The 19,492-nt window shown below is 42.5% G+C and overlaps 1 protein-coding gene and 1 long non-coding RNA gene across 12 annotated transcripts in view; one reads left to right on the forward strand and one right to left on the reverse strand.

The window, feature by feature from the left end:
* Positions 1-1,301: 1,301 nt before the first annotated feature.
* ZC3H12C (zinc finger CCCH-type containing 12C) overlaps positions 1,302-19,492 on the reverse strand; it is a 47,734-nt gene continuing 29,543 nt past the window's right edge. For all 11 annotated transcript variants that reach the window (XM_083810664.1, XM_083810655.1, XM_083810656.1 and 8 more), the window contains 4 exons: positions 12,451-12,590; positions 9,130-9,364; positions 7,987-8,093; positions 1,302-6,803 (listed from right to left, as the gene is read on the reverse strand). In XM_083810664.1, the coding sequence (XP_083666790.1) occupies positions 5,404-6,803; positions 7,987-8,093; positions 9,130-9,364; positions 12,451-12,590 (1,882 nt within the window). In that variant the 3' untranslated portion in view covers positions 1,302-5,403. The remainder of the gene's footprint in view (positions 6,804-7,986; positions 8,094-9,129; positions 9,365-12,450; positions 12,591-19,492) is intronic.
* Positions 12,597-18,568, forward strand: LOC310886334. Its single transcript, XR_014575272.1, has 3 exons — positions 12,597-13,991; positions 14,583-14,681; positions 14,823-18,568. It is a non-coding gene; the product is annotated as an uncharacterized lncRNA (long non-coding RNA).

A 19,492-nucleotide genomic window follows, 5' to 3' on the forward strand; every position in this document is an offset into this window, starting at 1 on the left:
AGAGATAATGAGGGGAAAAAGAACTACAAAACACAATTATTGCTGCTGTATCTGCATTTCTGTTTCCTTGCAAGATGTTCTGTAATATGCTGGTAAAACATTTCTTAAATACCAGTATAATTAAGAATGTTGTTCATATAAAGTAACCATCCAGCCAACCTCACTTGTTAAATGAGACTTCATCAGAGAACAACAACAAAAAGGCTGTCTTACAAAAATGGAGAGGTTTTTAGGAGGTGTAATTGTTACACCTTTGAAACAGTGAGGATGAGATGTGCAGAAATGGCTGAATAGATTTTGGTTTCTGCGTGCTTTCAGTGTTGGCAGCAGCAGTGAGACCTCACCTCTGCAGGGCAGCAGGCGTTCCCCAGCTGTTCCCGATGTGCTCCTCAAGGCCCTGACTCCTCCAGCACTTGCACACATGCCCACCTTTATTCGGGCCTTCTCCAATTCCACCAAAACCAGCCAATGCAAGCACTTGTGCTGAAGTCAGGCATGTGCGTAAGCACTCAGGAGACGGGGCCCTCAAACGGCAACTAAAGCTGAGCGAGGGGAGGAGACCTACTGCAGCCATTTACACTTTAGACGTGAATGGATAGGCAGAGGAATAAACAATTCAAGCACGCATTATGCTCATCCCTCGGGACCTGAAAACGGAAGATGGAAAATGATTTGCAGCACGCTCACAGCTATCAACAGCTCGGTGTATTCGGTAGTGCCTGCATAAACAGCTCCTGTATTTCCCGGACACCAGCGTACCACCTGGTAACGCGCTGCACAGAAAACCCAGCGTACGGGAGTAGGATCCACACGCGTGGAGACGTTCTACGTGTGATAGATCACGACACCACCAGCTCCTGGTGAAGCCTTAAGATATCCATGAAATGTATGAAATGCATGCTAGAACATCTGAACGTGAAGTCTGAACACAGCTCGCGTTATCTACCGAAAGGTTAGCTGGAACAACCGTTTCATCACACAGATGATTTTGGGATTAGTTACACGGTTAGTCTGAACAATGCACACACACACATTGAATTCCAACAAAATTCTTAGACTAAACTTCTCTATAATTTACAAAGTATATAAAATGCACGATTTGACATTTAAAAAAAACCTCAGCCCTTTTGTAAGAAAACAAAACAAGGCCATAGGGTTTTGTTTTGTTTTAAGCTTTAATCTGTTGTTTTTTTATTTCCAACAGCTTAAGTTCCTATGCTAAATAAAAAATATAAACGGCACTCCACCACGGCCTTATAATGCAAGGAATAAATTAGCAAGACTCACACTGTAAATCAAAATAAATAATTTCTAAATTATTTTTATTAAAAAATGGTCTCTTTAATTGCACAGTATTTTAATTTCTCAGTAGCAATGCAAAGTCAGTTGGGTGTTGTATTATTCTAAATGCTTTAGACAGTACAAAAAGCATCTCGCTTTTTTTTTTTTTTTCAAGCTTCACACGTCAAAAACGTCAAAGTTGGTCAAACCAGCAACTGATAGAACTGACAAGGGTTTTGGTAGTCTCGCGAGGTGCTGCGGCACCTCTCCCCCGGGCACTGCGTCCTCCCTCTGTCACCCCGCGGGGACAAGAGCCGCCGGCTTCCCGCTCCAAGTGAGGTACTCCGGTTTGCACTGACGGGTTTGGTATTTTTGGAGAAGTGTTCACCAGTAACTACTACTTTCACAGCAGAAGGTCGGCAACAAGTCAGCAACAGTCCGCATACTCAAAGGCTGCAAAAGTCCCCTTCAAGGGCATCCCCAGGCTGGCACTCCTCCTTTTTGGGGTGTTCCACGAACACAGCAGACTTCTGGCTCTCCTCGGAGCTACTCTGCAGCGGAGCACCGAGCGACAGTTCAGACATACCACAGACAACGGGACACCTGAAAGGATGTGGCCTTACCTCAGAGCATTAGCGGTAGTTGGCAAGTGAGTTTAAGGTATTAAAAAACAAAATAACAAAACAACAACATGACATTTCGGGATTTTTTTCAAAAAAGACATCTTAGTGATTAACACTGTCGCAGCCCGGGCACGTTGAGCTCAAAGTCAGGTATCCACGGGGCATTTTAAGAACTCTAAATGTTGGCAACACACTTCATACACAAAACTGTTGTGGGCAGATGCCTAATGTCAACGTGCCCTCGAAACACCGTGTATCTACACACCATTACTGAGGGAGCTATAATGGCTTGGATTGTATTTAAAAATACGGAGTTTTTGCTAAGTATCAAAACAACTCTTGAGTAGTGAAGACAAGGGAAAGCGCTGCCCTCTTTTTAGGGGTGGGACAGGCCTAACTGTGCTTTATTCTCTCTAACTCCAGCACTTGCAGCAAGGACAATGTTAACGAGCCACCTTTTACTGTTTAAGATGCTACGGTTCAGTTATTTGCATCAACGCAACTACACCAACAGGCGCGGTACTGACCAGTACCATCGCGTTCGTGCTTAGCACTGGTTTCCTCTCTACAGGGTGTTAAATACACAGACTGATCTCCTCCTGGAGGGGGAGGTCACACACACCTCCTCCTTCCCTCTGCTACTCACAACAACAACAAAGGAAATACCAAGGCCAACGCTTTGTCCGCTGCGTGTTTTCTTTACCCAACATAAGAGCCTAAGGGGAACTAGCACATCATTGCACAACACTAAGAACCACCAAATATCTCCCGTTCTTATACTTTTAAAGCATTTTCAGTGCTTCAGCACAAAGCACAGAACGTACGGCAAGGATTCCCCCGCCACCACCACGCTTCCGGGGGCTCGACGCCGCACGCGGCGGCGCCACTGCCGGCAGCTCCGACCTGGGCACGGCGGCGCTGCTCGAAGCCTTCTGAGGCTCGCGTGACAGGGAGGAAAGATGAAACGCCTCTTCTACACGCACACGCTTCTGTTCGCGTTTAAGGAATTCATCTTTTGGCAGAAGTGAATTCCTACATAAAAATGAATGTAGAAACTCATCAAAAACACAAATACAGTAACTGCAGTACTAAAACAGCTGCATCTACACTATGGTGTAGTACTTCAGTGTAATTCAGTTTTTAAAAAATCTTAGAGTACAACTGAGATGAGACCCATTTACCACTCCAAACCTCAGCGCTAGCGCTGCACCAACGTCTACGTTCAGACATGCTCTACAGATAGCGACCCACCAAACCAAGGGAAAAACTACTGTCAAACAGACAACTCAGGCTAGATTATGTACAGCACCTCCTGTATTGTCACAGGGACAGGCGAATGCAGATCCCACGCCAAATCAGCAGTAAAAGCCGTCTGGAACACTACTTCCTGAATTAGTTTGCTGAACATGGTTCAGATTATTGGATATGTCTATAAGCACAATGCTCTTTAGAAGCATTTACTGTATACCCAAATCCTACTCACCGCAACACACGGTGTCGCGCAAGTAGTGAAAATGTCTTCGTATTCAAAGGTGCTTGGACATCATTTTCAGGCAGCATTTTACCTTTATTTTAGTGAGTTTACACTACAAAGATTTTAGAAGGAAGAAGATCCCAATAGTTTCTTTCTTTTTTTTTTTTAATATGTGAAATTGAGACAGACACCTAAATAAATATCTATTTTTACTCGCCTAAGTCTATTCTATGTCTGAAAACTCTAATTTTCCAATAAGGGATAAAATGTTGCCCAAAAGACTATAGTTATACATTTCTGTTTCTACTAAATCTACAAATCAAAATAGTTCTCAGTTAAAAAGATACAATTTGTATCAACAGTAAAAGGTACTTTCTGGTTCTTCAGGGCCTTTAAATTCCAGCAAGTGTACCAAAATTATCAGCAGTAATAGTGTAAACTAGTGGTTTTTTTAACACTGAAAAACATTACAACGGATGGAAACCTAAAACTGTAGGTAACTGACTATGTCACGTTAAGTACAACTGACATCAATTGCAAGATCTATTTCTATTTTATATATATATATATATATATATAAAAGCTTACGAGGTGCTAGTAAAACCCATGACTTTAACCAGAAATATCCCTTACTAGTACTAAAACAGACTTGTTTTGTCTGTTTCTAAAACTACACTATTTGTGGCAAGAATCAGGCCTCCACGATGCAACAGGCCAAGGACTAACCTCAGGAACACATACAGCCTCTTCTCTCCCCGCGACCCTCCCTCCCCAACCGAAACAGAAAAAAGTTTAAGTTATTATTTTGAGCTACAATATCATTACCATAGTGCAGTTAATAAACGTTGCATATCCTCAACACACAAACCCTTTTCAGGCCAGCCTTGATAAATAGCAAGAAAAAATCAAACAGTATCTTAAATACAAAACTTGCATTGAGATAATTAAATTCATTTAAAAACAGGTAAATATTTTATGAAAAGCGTATTTTATCCAGTACACTGGTGCAGCAATACAAAGAAAAACACATAAAACAACTAAACAGAACCCTATGATTTCAGGCCCCTTTCTACTGACCAGGAGTACACAAAGCTGGAAAACAGCACATGGGGATTGAAACAAGGTGGCCTGTTTTTAGGAGGTACTGAGTGTTTGCAGTTTGTGGTAGGTTCGAAGGGGGCTGCAAATTCTCAGCACCTTTGAAAATCAGGCAGTAAGGCTTTCCACCTTATCCATAAATTAGTAAAAAATAAAAATTAAAAGAAAAAAATTGTCCTCTGATTGCATTTGATCTTACTAATCAACTGCATCAACAAAACATGTAACTATTTAAACAAAACAAAGAGCAATGAAAAGTGCCATACTATAAATTACTAATATATCGTTACCCATTTCACCGTTAACTGGTAACTCAATTATTCGTTTAAAAAATAAAGTCAGTGCTGTAGTAAATCTTTGTTTCCTATAAATATGATTATAGCACACAAAAAAAAAAGCCCACAAAAACAAACAAACAAACAAACATGGTGTTGTAAAAAGTTCAAAAACTTGGCTTGAAAATTGTCTGCTGGAAGAAGCAAAATCCTCCCTCTGCAGGTCGTTTTGACACCCCGCAGCCCAAGGACAAACATCCAGCAAGTTAAAAAACAAAACCGAAGATCGCAACAACATGTAACAAGGATAGAAAGTGCTGCATATAAACCCCTGATGCACCAAAGATTATAACCAGAGACGACAGATTTTTTTTTTCATATATATATATATGTATATATTAATTTAAACTGGAGCATCCTCCAGCCATGAAAATAGCCATTTAAAAATTTTCAAACTAGAACACAAAACATACCGGGTACTTCAGATGCATGGGGCTATACATACAGACTCCATGATACAGTATTTCACATAAACGGATTACTATATAACCTCCTTGCTGAGAAGGAGATCCCAAATGCTATTGTAGCAAACCTCCCTCAGCATTAGAGCTGAGCTGAAAAACTACTAGACACCACAAAGATGCATCATCTCTCAATAACCTAGCTGAGATTTCTCCACTAAGATGGCTGCGGCGAGCTGCTGCGCGTCCGTCACGTGAGGGTTTTTTTTCATGACAATCCTCACAAGATCGGGGGGGAAGATGTTGCACAGGTTTATGTAAACCTTCTCCCTGGTGTCTTGGTGCCTCGGGGGGTCTTGAGGGATTCCACAGTAAGGTACGCGCCAGGTCTGCTCCTGCTGTTCGGGCAGGCTTTGGAAGGCAAACTGCTCGTAGCACGGCTGCGTGGGGTTACTGGGCAAGGAGTAGGTCTGACGGTAGCCGTAGGCATCGACCCCGTAACTCTGCCTGTCCCAGCTTCCAAGCCCGTCTTGGCCAGAAAAAGGCTTCCTGTGTCTCAGTGGAGAATTATCGTACAAGCGCGAGTCCGAAATGCTGTCGATTCTGGTGGACACGAGGGCTCTGCCCAGGTGCATGGTCTTTGAGTGCGGCGAGCTCTGAGACGCTGGGTAGTCGTTTGGGCAACTAGAACGAGCACCGACTGCTGGATGCTGCAGATGCACAGCCATGTACGGAACTGGAGGTTTGTGGTGATGCTTTGGTTCTTCGTGACTGTAACTCTGCACTCGTGTTAGAGGCTCGTGGTAGCTCTGTAAGAAGGGCTGAGAGTTAAGGCGGCCGTGGGGGTGCATGTGCTGGCACTTCAAGTTCTCCTCCAGCTGCGGGTCAGGCGAACTCATGTAGGAGCGGTCGCTGTAACCCACGTAGGAATCACTGCTGCCACAACTAACGCTCCCTTCACTGCTGCAGTCAGAAGCCACAGAGCTGATCCTATAATCTGTGTCCAAGGAGAAGCGCCTTTCGGGACTACGTGGACCAGATATACTCAGATTTGAATACGCATTCAGCATAGAGTAATACCCTACATCCACGGGAGAGTCACATTTGGGATACTGGTCGTAAGGCATTGGCGTTCCGTGATTTTTGGTTGCCATCATCACTGTAGGAGGATATTGTCCCTGTGGTCTTTGATCCTGAGGTGGGAAATGGACTCCGGATGGAAGGCCGTTGGTTAAAGGTGCAGTACTTTGGGGTTTTGCAGCAGAGGAACTTGGTATGCTAACTAAGGAAGGTACAGACCTGGTTTCCAATTTGTTTTTGGTGGGAAGCTTTTCCTCCAAGTCTTGATAGACTTGAGTCCTTATACTAGGATCCGATTGCCTTTTCGGAGCGGCACGCTTAAGCTCAGAAGTGCCATCATTCTTAGTACTACAGGGAACACTATTGCTTTTTACCAGTCCTCCTTCACTTGTAGTTTTGGCAGCTGTGCTTCTAGACATGGCACGAAGCTCATCAGCTACAGATCGCTGAGGCTGATTTCCTCTTTCTGGATGATAGTATTTGCACTTGTGTCCATAGGTACATTTCTTCCCTGTTAACACAAACATAATGAGATTAAAAACGTGCAGTAAAATCTGTTAACTGTTAATGAAAATGCCTCTCATTTAAAGTTTTGCTGACAATTTGAAAGATTGATCAGAGGGCTGCAGCACCTCTCCTATGAAGACAGACTGAGGGATTTGGGGTTGTTTAGTCTGGAGAAGAGAAGGCTCTGGGGAGACCTTACAGCAGCCTTCCAGTACCTAAAGGGGGCCTACAGGAAAGCTGGGGACGGACTGTCAGGGAGTGTAGTGATAGGATGCAGGGGAATGGCTTTAAACTAAAAGAGGGGAGATTTAGATTAGATATAAGGAAGAAATTATTTGCTCAGAGGGCGGTGAGGCCCTGGCACAGGTTGCCCAGAGAAGCTGTGGATGCTCCATCCCCGGAGGTGTTCAAGGCCAGGCTGGATGGGGCTTTGGGCAACCTGGTCTGGTGGGAGGTGTCCCTGCCCATGGCAGGGGGTTGGAATTTGATGATGTTTAAGGTCCCTTCCAACCCAAACCATTCTGTGTTTCTAAAAGGATCGTGCAAATGGTTTTGTGTGACATGGTGAGATCTAGGATCTCCTTTCTTGAATTGTCAGTAAAAGAGGCAGTGGTAATGTGCTGCAGTAACTGCTGTAGGAATACAGACCAACACCACCAGCCAAATTTTGAGCTGAACACGATGCCATCTGCGTGTATGCGCACACGTGCTGTATTGTGCTAAGGAGATATACAAGTGGGAAACTTAACATGAAAATCATAGAGTCATAAGAGCAGCAAACGTTCAGCTCAGTCAAGATGCTGGTGTGCCTGTAAGGAAGGCGAGTACCTAAACGTCAGGCAGCTCAATCCATTTTCTGGCAGAAAACTTAGATGTGCTATGGACAAAGCACATTATAAAATGGCTTTCTGGAGCCTGAGGAATTTAGGTGATGTTTTGGATCTCTTCCTACCAATGATTAATGAAGTTGCTCCTTTAGTTCAACTGGTACACAGAAATGTTCTTTAGCTAGCACATGTAAAAAAATCACTAACTCCAGTGCTCAGCTTTTCAAACATTCTCAGGCTAAGACAATAACGTAAGAACCTCTGTTTAAAAGTTTTATTTTTGGCAGCGTTAAAATAAAGCAGGAGTTCAGCCCCCAGTCCCAGCAGTACAGAAAGCACATGAACAGAAGAACAAATTACCATATGGACAAGGTTGCTTCTTATGTTCTGGCACAATAGGCTTCTTCCTAAGAAAATTGTCCAGACTTGGGCCATGGCGGCCAAGAGGATCATCAGGAGGCATAAATCTGTAAGGCAACAAAAAGGTATTATGGAAGCAAATGCCTTTTCATATTCCTCATGCAATGATCAAGAACCTCACGACTGCGTCCCACACCGTAAGCTGCCATGCTAACATTTTTAAGCCTGGGTACTTTCAGAGCTGCTTTGAAATCAGCTGCAGCTCTTGACGTCCCTGTCCTGCAGCGATGCAAGACCACCTTTCTGCTGCGGGTGCTACCTGAGAGACCAGTCACACAAACATACTGTGTGGACACCCCTCGTCTGCTTCAGGCACCTCTAATCTGGCCCAGCTGACTGCCCTGCAGCAAGGCAGGGCTGCACACAATCCATCCCTAAACCAGTGCAAGGGCAGCAATTTCTTAAAACAGCACGACTAGATTTGCAAAACTGCTGATTGTCAAAGGCTTTTTCATCATTACTGAGGCACTCAAATACAAATGTCTGCTTGACAGAGTACTGAGACCTTCCCAATACAAGAAGACACCAGTATTAATTGCAGGTGACACTTAAGGCCAGGGGTATGAATTTACCAGAGATGGATCTAAGTAGATGGTTCAGCTAGAGACCTCCTGATGTCCATTCCAACTTGGGTTGTTCTATGACTTTATGATTTAGGAAACTAACCATAGGTACCCAAAAATGCTGGCTCAGTACACCAAGAAAATTGAAATACTATACTGTAGCATACGTACAATATAGCATTTACATTGGCATACACCAGAAGAGGCAAATAATTTTACAATATAAAGATATAAACATATTGCCATAAAAAGGTCTGGCAAAAAACAAACAAAAAAACCAACCAAACAAACAAACAAAAACAAGTTCAAGTACATTTATTCAGAACACCAAATCTATGACAAACTATTCCTTCTATTTTCCTGCATCTACTTTAATGATTTGGGTGGAAGATAAATTTATACAAGTCTTCACACTGTCGTTTCCTCATTTATTTTACTTACTTATTTAGTTATTTTAGTTTAGTTTTAGTTATTTTTACTTTTCCTCAGCTATTTTACTTAGAAGGACAGAATGACTTACTTGTCATTAACAAATGAATACATCAGCAAGCGTTCATCTATGAACTTCTTCCATTCAGGCTTCTCATTAGCTAGATCCCTGTAGTTGTCATTAGAAACAATGATGCCATCGGACTCAAAGGCCAGCTTCACTATGAACCGGTCATCGTAGCATACCACCCTTCTCCCTTGCACTCGGCGGGACGGTGTGAACACAAGAATCTTCTCTTTTTCTAATTTACGCAAGATCTCTTGATCTACAAGGAATAAGAATCAAAGGTCAAAAAAAAATAAAAAGAAAGTAAAGAAAAAGATGTTTGTTTCACCTCTGAAGACATTAGATTTTAGGAAGAAAACCCAAGCATTTAGGACTAACCATGTCTTAAAAGGCTACAGCCCTGCAGAAGATGTGTGATGTGTGATACTTGAAGTTACAGGCAGCAATCAACCAGCAATACTTTCAAAACCAAACCAAAGCAAATGAAAACCTTCCGCTACACAGCATTTCTCTAAGAGCAACACAGGGGACCTTGTTCACTTCGCTGTGGTTAAAAGAAACACTGCTTACCAAAACTCCTGTGAAAAACCTCTCTGCTTGAGGGAAAAAAAGTCTTAAATCTTACTTAATGTCCGTGATTAGGAAGGTTACACCCAGCTACAGCCAAAGGTTTTCCGTAACTGAGCTCTGTGGTAATGATACAACTCTTCCATCCTGTTGTGGTACCCCGCCAGCAAGAAATATCTTTTGCAACAACTTCGGTAGCTTAAATTAATGGAACTGCCTCATTAAAGTCTCTCCCCATCATGAGAAGGGTACTCCTAGTACCCGTAAGGACTAGAAAACCTATGTTGTGTACAGACATTCAGGCTCTCCACAAATTTTAATAATATCTGCTAAAAAGACTTCTGATGTCATCTTGTAACCATATAAAAAAAGCAACAGAATTTTTACTTATTTTTTTACTGCCAGTATTGGCTCAGAACTTATCTTTCACTGAAGTGTTTTCAATGTTATGTATGAAGTCTTACCAAACCCAAAAAGGTTTCTCTTCATCCTGCTGAGTAAGTGTTTAACATCTGATGTAATTCCTTCTTGTCCTACACAGTCCTTCAGTCACCCCTCCAAAAGCATTCTCTCTTTCTTTTTACTGAACCCGGAGGCCCTGAGGAGCTCAGACTACCAAGGAGGTGACCTGGACTAAGACTCCGGGCGTAGCACCAGTGCACCTAGCGCTGGGGCACCCCTGCCTTCTGTTGTTTCTGCTAGCTATCACTCTCCTCAGAGCAGACAAGCTACAAAAGAAAAATAAGCAGAAAGCTAGGCAACACCTACAACTGCAGAAGACACTTGCATGCTGAATATGAGTCATGGCTTTTAATAATGGTTTAAATCTCAAATAACTCAGCTGTTTTGTAGCACAAGAAACTCGACAGGGAAGATGTTCCATCCAGAAAAAAAAAAGACTCCAATACAGCACTAATATTACAAATATGCAATATATTTCATGCAAGCATTTATCTGCTTACTAGAAAAAACACAAGATTAGAAATGATTTTCTAAGGAGCCTTTTTGTAGGCATTTTTCTCCCTGTGTGGTAGATGATGAGTGAGAGTCTGAAGGAAAGTGATTTTTCCCCATTAAGAACAAAAAATCTGCCAAGTCTAGATGAATGACAGGTAGTAATAAGAAAAATTCAGTCATTACATAGTCCAAGAAGTTTCTTATAAATATGGACAGTCTAGAACCATTAGTTAGTCATTTGAGACTTTTTCAAAATTCCAGATGGCCACGTATTTCAGATACATCTCTCCAGAAATGGAGTGTCAGCACAATGTATTTCGCAAGACTGTTGGCCAACAGGCTCCCTGCATCCTGATTAAAATTTTGTTTTACAGAAGACACAATAAATTGCTTTGGTTTTCCTCCCATTTTCAGGGTCCATGATGACACGCAGGAAATTAGTTTTTCATGGTAGACAACTGGTCAACTCTAAGACTTCCTACTTGCTTGAAACTCCTTTCAGGGCTTCTAGGCCTAGCCACAGCTCCAGCAGATGTTATATTTCAATTCTAAATAGTCAACTCTTTATTACTTAGCCAATGCTCTTCTCATACCTCAAACACTAGTACAGTGAAACAACTTGATCAAGACCAGCTCTTATGAAAGGCAATATATCTTCTTTCTCGGGGTATGGTTTTCTGTATTATCTTTGCAATAGCCTATAACAAACATTTACCTGACTACCTTCAAGAGAAAGGCTCCACACTGCCTCTGTTGAGGGGATGACAACAGCTTTCCAAATGCTTTCTTGCACTAACATTGCATGCTCTTGTAGCAATAGGGCAAATGAAACGAAGAGTTGTAAAGACCTTTCCAGCTCTTCAGAAATGCACGTGCAAATCAAAACATGCTTCCATATTATTTTAGAAATCATAGCTACTATTCTCATAAGCTTCCCTTCCTTTGCACCAGGGGAGGTCCAGGTTGGAAATGAGGACACATTTCTTCTCAGAAAGAGCAGTCAGGCACTGGGACGGGTTGCCCAGGGAGGTGGTGGAGTCACCGTCCCTGGGGGTGTTCAAGGAAAGGTTGGACGTGGTGCTTAGGGACATGGTTTAGTGGGTGACATTGGTGGTAGGGGGATGGTTGGACCAGATGATCTTGGAGGTCTTTTCCAGACTTAATGATTCTGTGATTCTATGTTTAAAATGAAAAAAAAAAGGCAAAAAAAAAAAAAGCCCTAATTCTCTGCTTCAGCTTTAGGGCAGAAGTGGGACAACTCTCCATACTCCATACAGAACAAAGAAGCTGCATAAAGAAGTAAATGCCTTGACAGCTTTTTTTTTTTTTAATAAGCACATTTAAAACAGACATTTTCAAAAGCTTTCTCACTTGTTAACAGTAGCGTTCAAAAGGAGAACTGTTCCCTTTCTGCCAGGATCATTCCTCACTCCCGGCGCAGGGCAGAGTGACTCACCGCAGGTGACTGGCAGACAGGCCAGGCTGGCAGACTGCTCACCACAAGAACCATCTCTTGGTGAATCACTGCCTTCAAACCTTTGCTGCCAATGCTACATGGTTGGAACAGGTTTAAAAAATGGCAGTAATGTTCTTGAAGAAGTAAGTAGCAATATTAAGGGAAAACTTATAAGGCGAGCAGAAAGGGAGGACTTGGTGATAACATTACTTTGCCTTTTTCCTTCCTGAAGATTGCAATGAAGTTGCTACACCAAAGATACTTTCTATTACAGTCTTTCATTTTTTATGATCTGTTCATTTGTGCAGTAGCATTCACATTGTACAAAGCATCAAACAAACCAGTAAAGGCAGAACAGAGCTTACCTGTGATGAGAGCATCGGGTCTTGACTGTTCTTTCCTCCATGCTGGCACAAACACTGTAACATCCTTATGGCCTCTTTCCAAAAACCAGTCTACTGCCAATTTGATTCCTCGACAAGAAAATACTTCTTTATTCCCATGGCTGAAACACACATTAAAATTCCTTGTTATATGACTTTGCTTTTCTGTGAGCGCACAAGGAACACAGCGAAACACAAATCTCCCCATCCAGGATCATGTTGTTCACTTGTTTCAGGGTTTCTAAAGGCAACTGGGGGTCAGTCTGAGCCTTGCTCAAACGCTGCTATCACTTGCAAAATGGTATGGCAGAGGGACAATGAATCTGCTGAGTATTTTTAGTATCTCTAAACAGATTAGACAAATAGGAAAAATACAAGCACAGAGCGTTAAAAACCCTCACAGCCCAAACAAAAATCTGGTGTATAACAACCCCCACAGAGACTTGGTAAGGGAAGGCTGAAATACCCCATGAAAGAGCGCAACTTTTTGAGGAAATGCAGGCAATGAACACCGAGCCCCTGTGTGCACGGGGCCTGAAGGGCCAGCAGGGTCCCAGCACAGGAGCTCGGCGAGCTCCCATCTGAGCAGAGGAAGAGGAGGAGGACTCCTAACCCCAGGGGGAGGCAGGAGCTCTGCAAGACAGATTAGGGCAAACTGGAGACTGAAGTCAACAAAAGAAAACTAAGAATTTGCTTAGTGCTGCACTTAGGAAGGTGAAATTAATTGTGTATTAAAAAAAAACACGGAGAGACACAAGTTCAGCAGAATACGATCAGACACAAGCAAAACAAAAGATGTGCGTCCATTGTGCAATAACTGTCTGAGGTAAGGCAAGGGATGCAATTATTTCATTTTCTAAAGGCAGATGAGTCCTCAGCTGACTTCCACATCCAATTTCAGGCACTGCATATTATAAAAGATAGAGAGAAACTGGAGAGGATCCAAAAGAAAGCAAAACGAAACCTATGGGGAAAGGCTGGAAGAACTTCATGTAGTTAATCTGGGGAAAAAAAAAGTCTTAATACACTGGATGCAATCGAAACGTAAGACAGCAACCAACCACTGGGCCTCCATGGAAAGGTTCTAGTCCCGGGGAGGCCGCAGGGGTGGCTGCTGTGAGGAGAGGTCAGAGGCTCCCCATGCTGGATACAGCTGATTCCAGCTTGCTGCCCAACAGGCCTGTCAGAGAAGCTGGTCGTACCTCTGTGAAAATACACTTCAGAAAGGGCAAAAGCACGGCACAGTCAGAGGAGAAGGTAATGAGGGACCCCCAAGGCCAGAGGAGGAGATGGTGCTCTGTGGGAGAGCAGGTACCTCCCTCAGAGGGACTGCGACCAGGGATGGGGCCATGCTGGAGCAGGCACAGCCCCGGAGGGACTGCGGCCTGTGGAGGGCCCGTGCTAGAGCGCAGGAAGAAAAGCATGAAAAGGAAGGAGCAGCGCAGACAGATGTGTCCTGAGCCCAACCCCCTACACCACTCATGGCCTCACGGAAGGGACTGAATGTAACCTGGGGAGGAGAGGTGCCTGCAGTGAGCGTGGGGATAAGGAAGCAGGGAGGAGAGGGGGCTGAAGTGAAGCGAGTGTGGAAAAGGGAAAAGAGAGACATTTTCCCTCATGTATTTTAATGTTTGTCTTTTTTGTTTTCCAGTATCTGAGTAAGTAATTAGATAATTATTAACGGCTTATAAACTAAAATAAATTTCCCAAGTTGAGACTTTTTTGCTTGCATCAATACTTAGTGAGTCATTTCCCTGTCATTATTTTGAGTTTTCTTGCTGGTGTTCCTCCTGTTTTCTCCCCTGTGCTGCTGTGGGGTGGTGGTGAGCAAGCAGCTGGCTGGGTGCTTGGCTGCCAGCTGGGGCCAGCCCATCCTGGTCCCACTGGGTAGGGACACAAAAGTCACTATAACGTGTGTATGGAACAGCTAAGCAATGCACTAGAAAAATCTTTCTAATCAATTAACGGGACAATCTGCCTAGGGGTGTTTTGAGATCTCCTCATGGGACACGTTTAAGAACAAGCCAGATGGCTCCTCTGGGGCTGGTCCGAGCTTTGTCCCCACACAAACAAGAAGGCTGGCAATTTTTCTAAGGTCTTTCCCAACCCCACAGGTCTATGTAGCAGAAGAGACACGCGGGCACAAGAGCAAGCCACCAGCTTTCGCCTGACATGCTTGTTGCATACACTGCATCACCTGCTTTTCCAGAAAGGTAGGAGACAATTCATTCACCGAGGAGCGGTTTGTGACAGGGACAATACGATGACACACCTAAAAGTTCTTCCTACTTTCAAGTTGCTAAGTAAATATAAACACAAGAAAAGTTATTAAAAAACTTTTTTTTTTTTTTCAGTACAGCCATTCTAAAGTATCCTTTCTAAACCACAGCACTGCCCTATGTTCCTTGGTAGTTTGAGGAAACTTGAGTAACTGCACACTGGATGAAGCGCTACAGGAATAATGAGGAAAAAAATTAGAAACTGTGTTCAGATTCCAGAAGCCTGCACAGGATGTGGCCTACACCTTCGTATGTGTCCAGGGGCTGAGAGATGTTGAATTGTGGCTAACACCCTCACAAAGAACCATCCTCAGCAGAGGCTGTGTTGAAGGTCACAGGCCCCACAAAAGAAGAACAAAAAAAAAAATAGAAAAAAAGAAGACTACCACATTTCTGTTTTAAGGAAGTACTTGCATTATTTCCTCTCCAATGATACTGGAAACAGGACCTGGGAACGTAAATCAAGATATTGCAATTGCTGCAGACTGCAACAATCAAAGTTTGCAGGTTTTAGCTGGCACAAGGAACTCTCTAAGGACTGCTTAAGTCCATCTCCTTGCCTACAGGGCTATACTAGGAAGACTGTAGGGCACAAGAGATTTATGTACCTTCATAGCCTGTTTAGCTATGGGTAGAGACCTCTGCAATAGTACATTCCTTGCTTTGTACATTACTGTAATGTAATACACTATTACATTGTAATAACACAATAATAATAAACTACATACAATATTTTTTCTAGGCATCACTTTATATCATACAATTATTCTTGCATTTGTTTAGCTGAAAGAGCAATATGTATTTTGTAACTTCCCAGGAATGGGAAGCCAAACCATGCACAGATGCATCACATTTAAAATCCACACATATGCACAGAAAAAAAATGGCCAAGAGTATTTCCAGCTATGGCAAATGTAATTACACCCCCCTGTGATAACACACATGCAGGACTCCTGGGTGTAAGGACTTCATGGGGCAGGCCAAGCACCACGTTTTTATTTTTGCTGAGTGATGCAGGGTTTCTTCCCTGCATGCATCAGTCAGCCTCCCTTGTGGAGCCTGATACAAGAAGTTACTGCTCGTGCTATCAGCAGATCGTGTGCAACCATGCACATATTGCAATCCATTTTAAAACAGTCAGGAAGGGTTTCTTCCAGCTACTAAATTCCAGTGAAATCACCGTGCTGATATTACTCCAAACAATCTCCATGGTTTCAAATGGATAAAACCACTTTTCACTCCTTACGGTGAACCAGCGTTTTGTTAGAGAACATTTTAGTAACAGTATGAACAGTATGTTTCTCCCCATAAATCGGATAAATCACTTCTGGAAGGAAATCCTGGCCTCTCTGAAAGAAATGAAAATTCTTTCCTGCTGCTCTCCGCTGGGTTGGAATTCAAGCCACACTGTTCAAGGCAGAGCAAGGCAGTTCAGCTCCTCAGCTTTCTCTTTCCTAACACAGACCATTGAAATATTCTCAAACAGAGCATAAATTTGAAATATACTTAAACTCCACATAACAGAAATGGGAAATATATTACAATCCATACAAGCTTTTCAGCATTGCTGAGCAAGTGGATTTACAGCTCACATAAGTCTTCACATTTTTTTGCTTCTCTTCAAAGGCATGCCTAAGCTAGTATCTGAACCGATAAAAATCCCCCCCCCCCCAAAATAATTTGAATTATTAGTGAAAAAGGCTGAAAAATGTGATTAAAATTTGTTCTTTTTTTGTGTTGTGGTTATGCAGATTTGACACTCTCCTTTTTGTGATCTTTGTGCTTCATCAGCTTTATGATATATCATGATGAAAAGACTGAAATCATGCTTCTTCCTCTTTCTTCCTTCTGATTATTTGTAAAGAGAAGAAATATTTGTATTTCTTTGTCAAGAAGCTTTTTTTTTTTTTTAAAAAAAAAGAAAACTCTTCCAAACATTGCAAGTATTTGGAAGCTCTGGGCAGTCAGGATAACAGCAATAGCAAATTAGTGTATTCTGCTCTGTTTCTGTTTGCTGACTGTATTTAAACTACTGCTCCAAGTTAAAGGAAAATAAAGAATATTCCTCAAGAAGTATCTATTACTCTTTCATACCATGCATGAATGATTTCTTTTTGTTACTACCTTCATGTTTGGCCTATCGATAGATGTAGTTTTATTTTTAAAAGAAAAAAAAAAAAGCTAGTAGTACTACACCGAACACTTCCTGAGCAAAATCAGTCAAGCATTTTCTAGGCTGACAGAGTTAGTAGAAAAGTGGTAAAATATCTGATGAGAGCATTTTCATTTTCTCGGTTACCTTCCTAGCCCCTAGATTAGATTTTCAAGCGATTAAGTCATGGCAAGGAGTTATGGTATACTCCTGAAACACTGACTAATAACAATAGTTGCAAGGCTTCTGCCATGCTGTAATCCAATATTCAACCCAAAATTTGGCTCAGATTTTGAAAGCTGCAGAATACAAACTAATGACATTAGGGTTGAAAGCTGTAATAAGGTCTGTGGTAATTCATATACAGGCTTTTATCTAAGTGAATTCTGTACACAACAAATACTTCACAGATAAAAGTATATTTATTAAAAAACAAGAACAACAAAACTAAAATGCTGATCAGTCTAGTACATTTAGAGGTGATTTTCTTAAATTCAGAGGATTTTCTTCCATCATTTCACGGGGGGAAGCAGTCCACCAGAGAGATAAGAATTTCCACCCTGGATGAGTGACTCATTAGCCTGGCAGGCTGGTTTTATCACTAACCTCATCCCTCCTCGCCCTCCCTTTTATTATTATAACGAAATTTAAAATAATAATAAAGCTCCACCAATTTCCTGACCAGGGTAATAATTTGTTCCAAAGCATTTCTCAGTAACCAGAGCCTTCCATGCTGCTTCTTATCTGCATTTTGGTGCAGATGTGAAGTGGATCAAACAGTTTACTTTTTTTTTTTTCCCCATTAGTCCAAATGACTCCAGTGCTTTGAGGTCTCTTTGAGGTCTTTGAGGGAAGAGGCCTTGTATCAAAGGTCTGTATGAAAACACCACTTCAGCTGCAGGACTTCCAGCGCTGGGGCACTCTCAGGAGCACGGGAACTGCTGGCACCGGCCAGACACGCATGCGGGTGTGTGACCGAGCCAGAGTCACGCACTCAGCAGTCAGAGTTCAAAACAGACAAAGAGAAGTTACACTCAGAGCTGCCAGTAACAGGCTCCCATCCACATGATCGTTACTTGTTGGAAAAATATTTTTATCTATTGCTTAAAGCGGCTTCTCAAAATAATGTAAGAAACAAGTCAGAGCACGGAGAAAAGGCTGCTTTAGTGCCATGTTAGTGCCGGTGCCACTGAGGGATGAACGTCACAACCAGTGTTCTTGTGGCTACTGAGCTCAGCAGCAGACAGTCTGAGAAGAGGCTAATGCAGCTGAATTGTTGGTTAATTATCACAATACATAGCAATTTAATTGCTAGATGGAAACTACATCTGGCATATAGGAGACAAAACCAATCACCCTTTGGTTGACACTGCACGAAGATTTGCAGCTGTGGAAAAACTATGTAGTCTGGGTATCAGCAAACCCTTTACTACGGCCAAATGGCCTGCGTCGTGATTAACACACGTGGAGAGGACTCAGATACCTAAAGAGATGTCCAGTGCTGGCTGAGCCACCTTTGGGTATCTCCTGCACATCCTCCAGCTGAATGCCCCTCCTGAACAGCATTGGTGCTGTCATACCTGCCAGGTGTGGACGTGCATTTCTGATACCGCCGAGCGCCTAGACCATCCAGCTGGAGGCAAGGCTGGGCACGAAAGCTGTAAGAAAACTGTAAAAGTTGTGCCTTTCTGAAGTGGGAGCGCATTTAACTAAAAAACAAAAAGTCAGCATCTTCCTCTCCCAAATAAAAGTTAGGTATGCAATGGACATCTCAGGTGGCACTGTCCTTGTGCAAGGATGTACCACCAATACGGCTGGGGTTTTCCAAACGGGGAAGCTGAAGTTCAATGCCTACCTCGTCTTGGAATACTAAGGGCGAAGGTTTCAGAAAAATCTAATTATTCAGAATAAGATTCACTGATTTCAACCAGAAAACCCGCATGACACATGATCAAAACTTCAGTTCTTTCTCCTACGTAATTCTGAAAGTGGTTGAATAAAAATTCTAATACAGCCATTACATGCTTACCATTCTTGTCTTCACATTGCTTTCACCATAAGCACAGCAACAAGGTTCAGACTTTGTTTACACGTTTTCAGCACAAAGTTTTATGTACATTTACGTAAAACCTGTAATTCATTGTCCCTGTCAGTAAAGAAAGTGAAGGCACCCACAGTTGCCTTGTAAAGGTAATAAATATGGGACAGAAGCACATAAATAACATAGTGAAAGTTTTGCAATTGTCTTTGTAACTAACAACACTGTTTCTTACTCTGTACTCTTGCTGGCAAAAGGCTGACTTTGATTCCAGCAAAGAAAAGCATCGCAGCAGTAACTAATTTCAGGCAATTTTCAGAGTCCCAACCTTATCCTTGAAAAGGACAAGCAAAGGAAAAGGACTGTGTCAAATAAGCCACAGCCTATTTTCTCTCTTCAGAAGGAACTCTCTGAACCTCTGCAGTAAAGTCTTAAAAAGAAAGGGCAAAAACCCCTCAAATCCTTGTCTCTGCTGCCTCGTGGAGAAACAGGACCTTCTCCCCTCCACTCCAGACGAAGCAGCCTGGGATGCACAAAAAGCGGATCCAGGACAGA

This window comes from Anser anser (genome assembly GCF_964211835.1).
Source record: "Anser anser genome assembly, chromosome: 1".
NCBI classification, from domain to species: Eukaryota; Metazoa; Chordata; class Aves; order Anseriformes; family Anatidae; genus Anser; species Anser anser.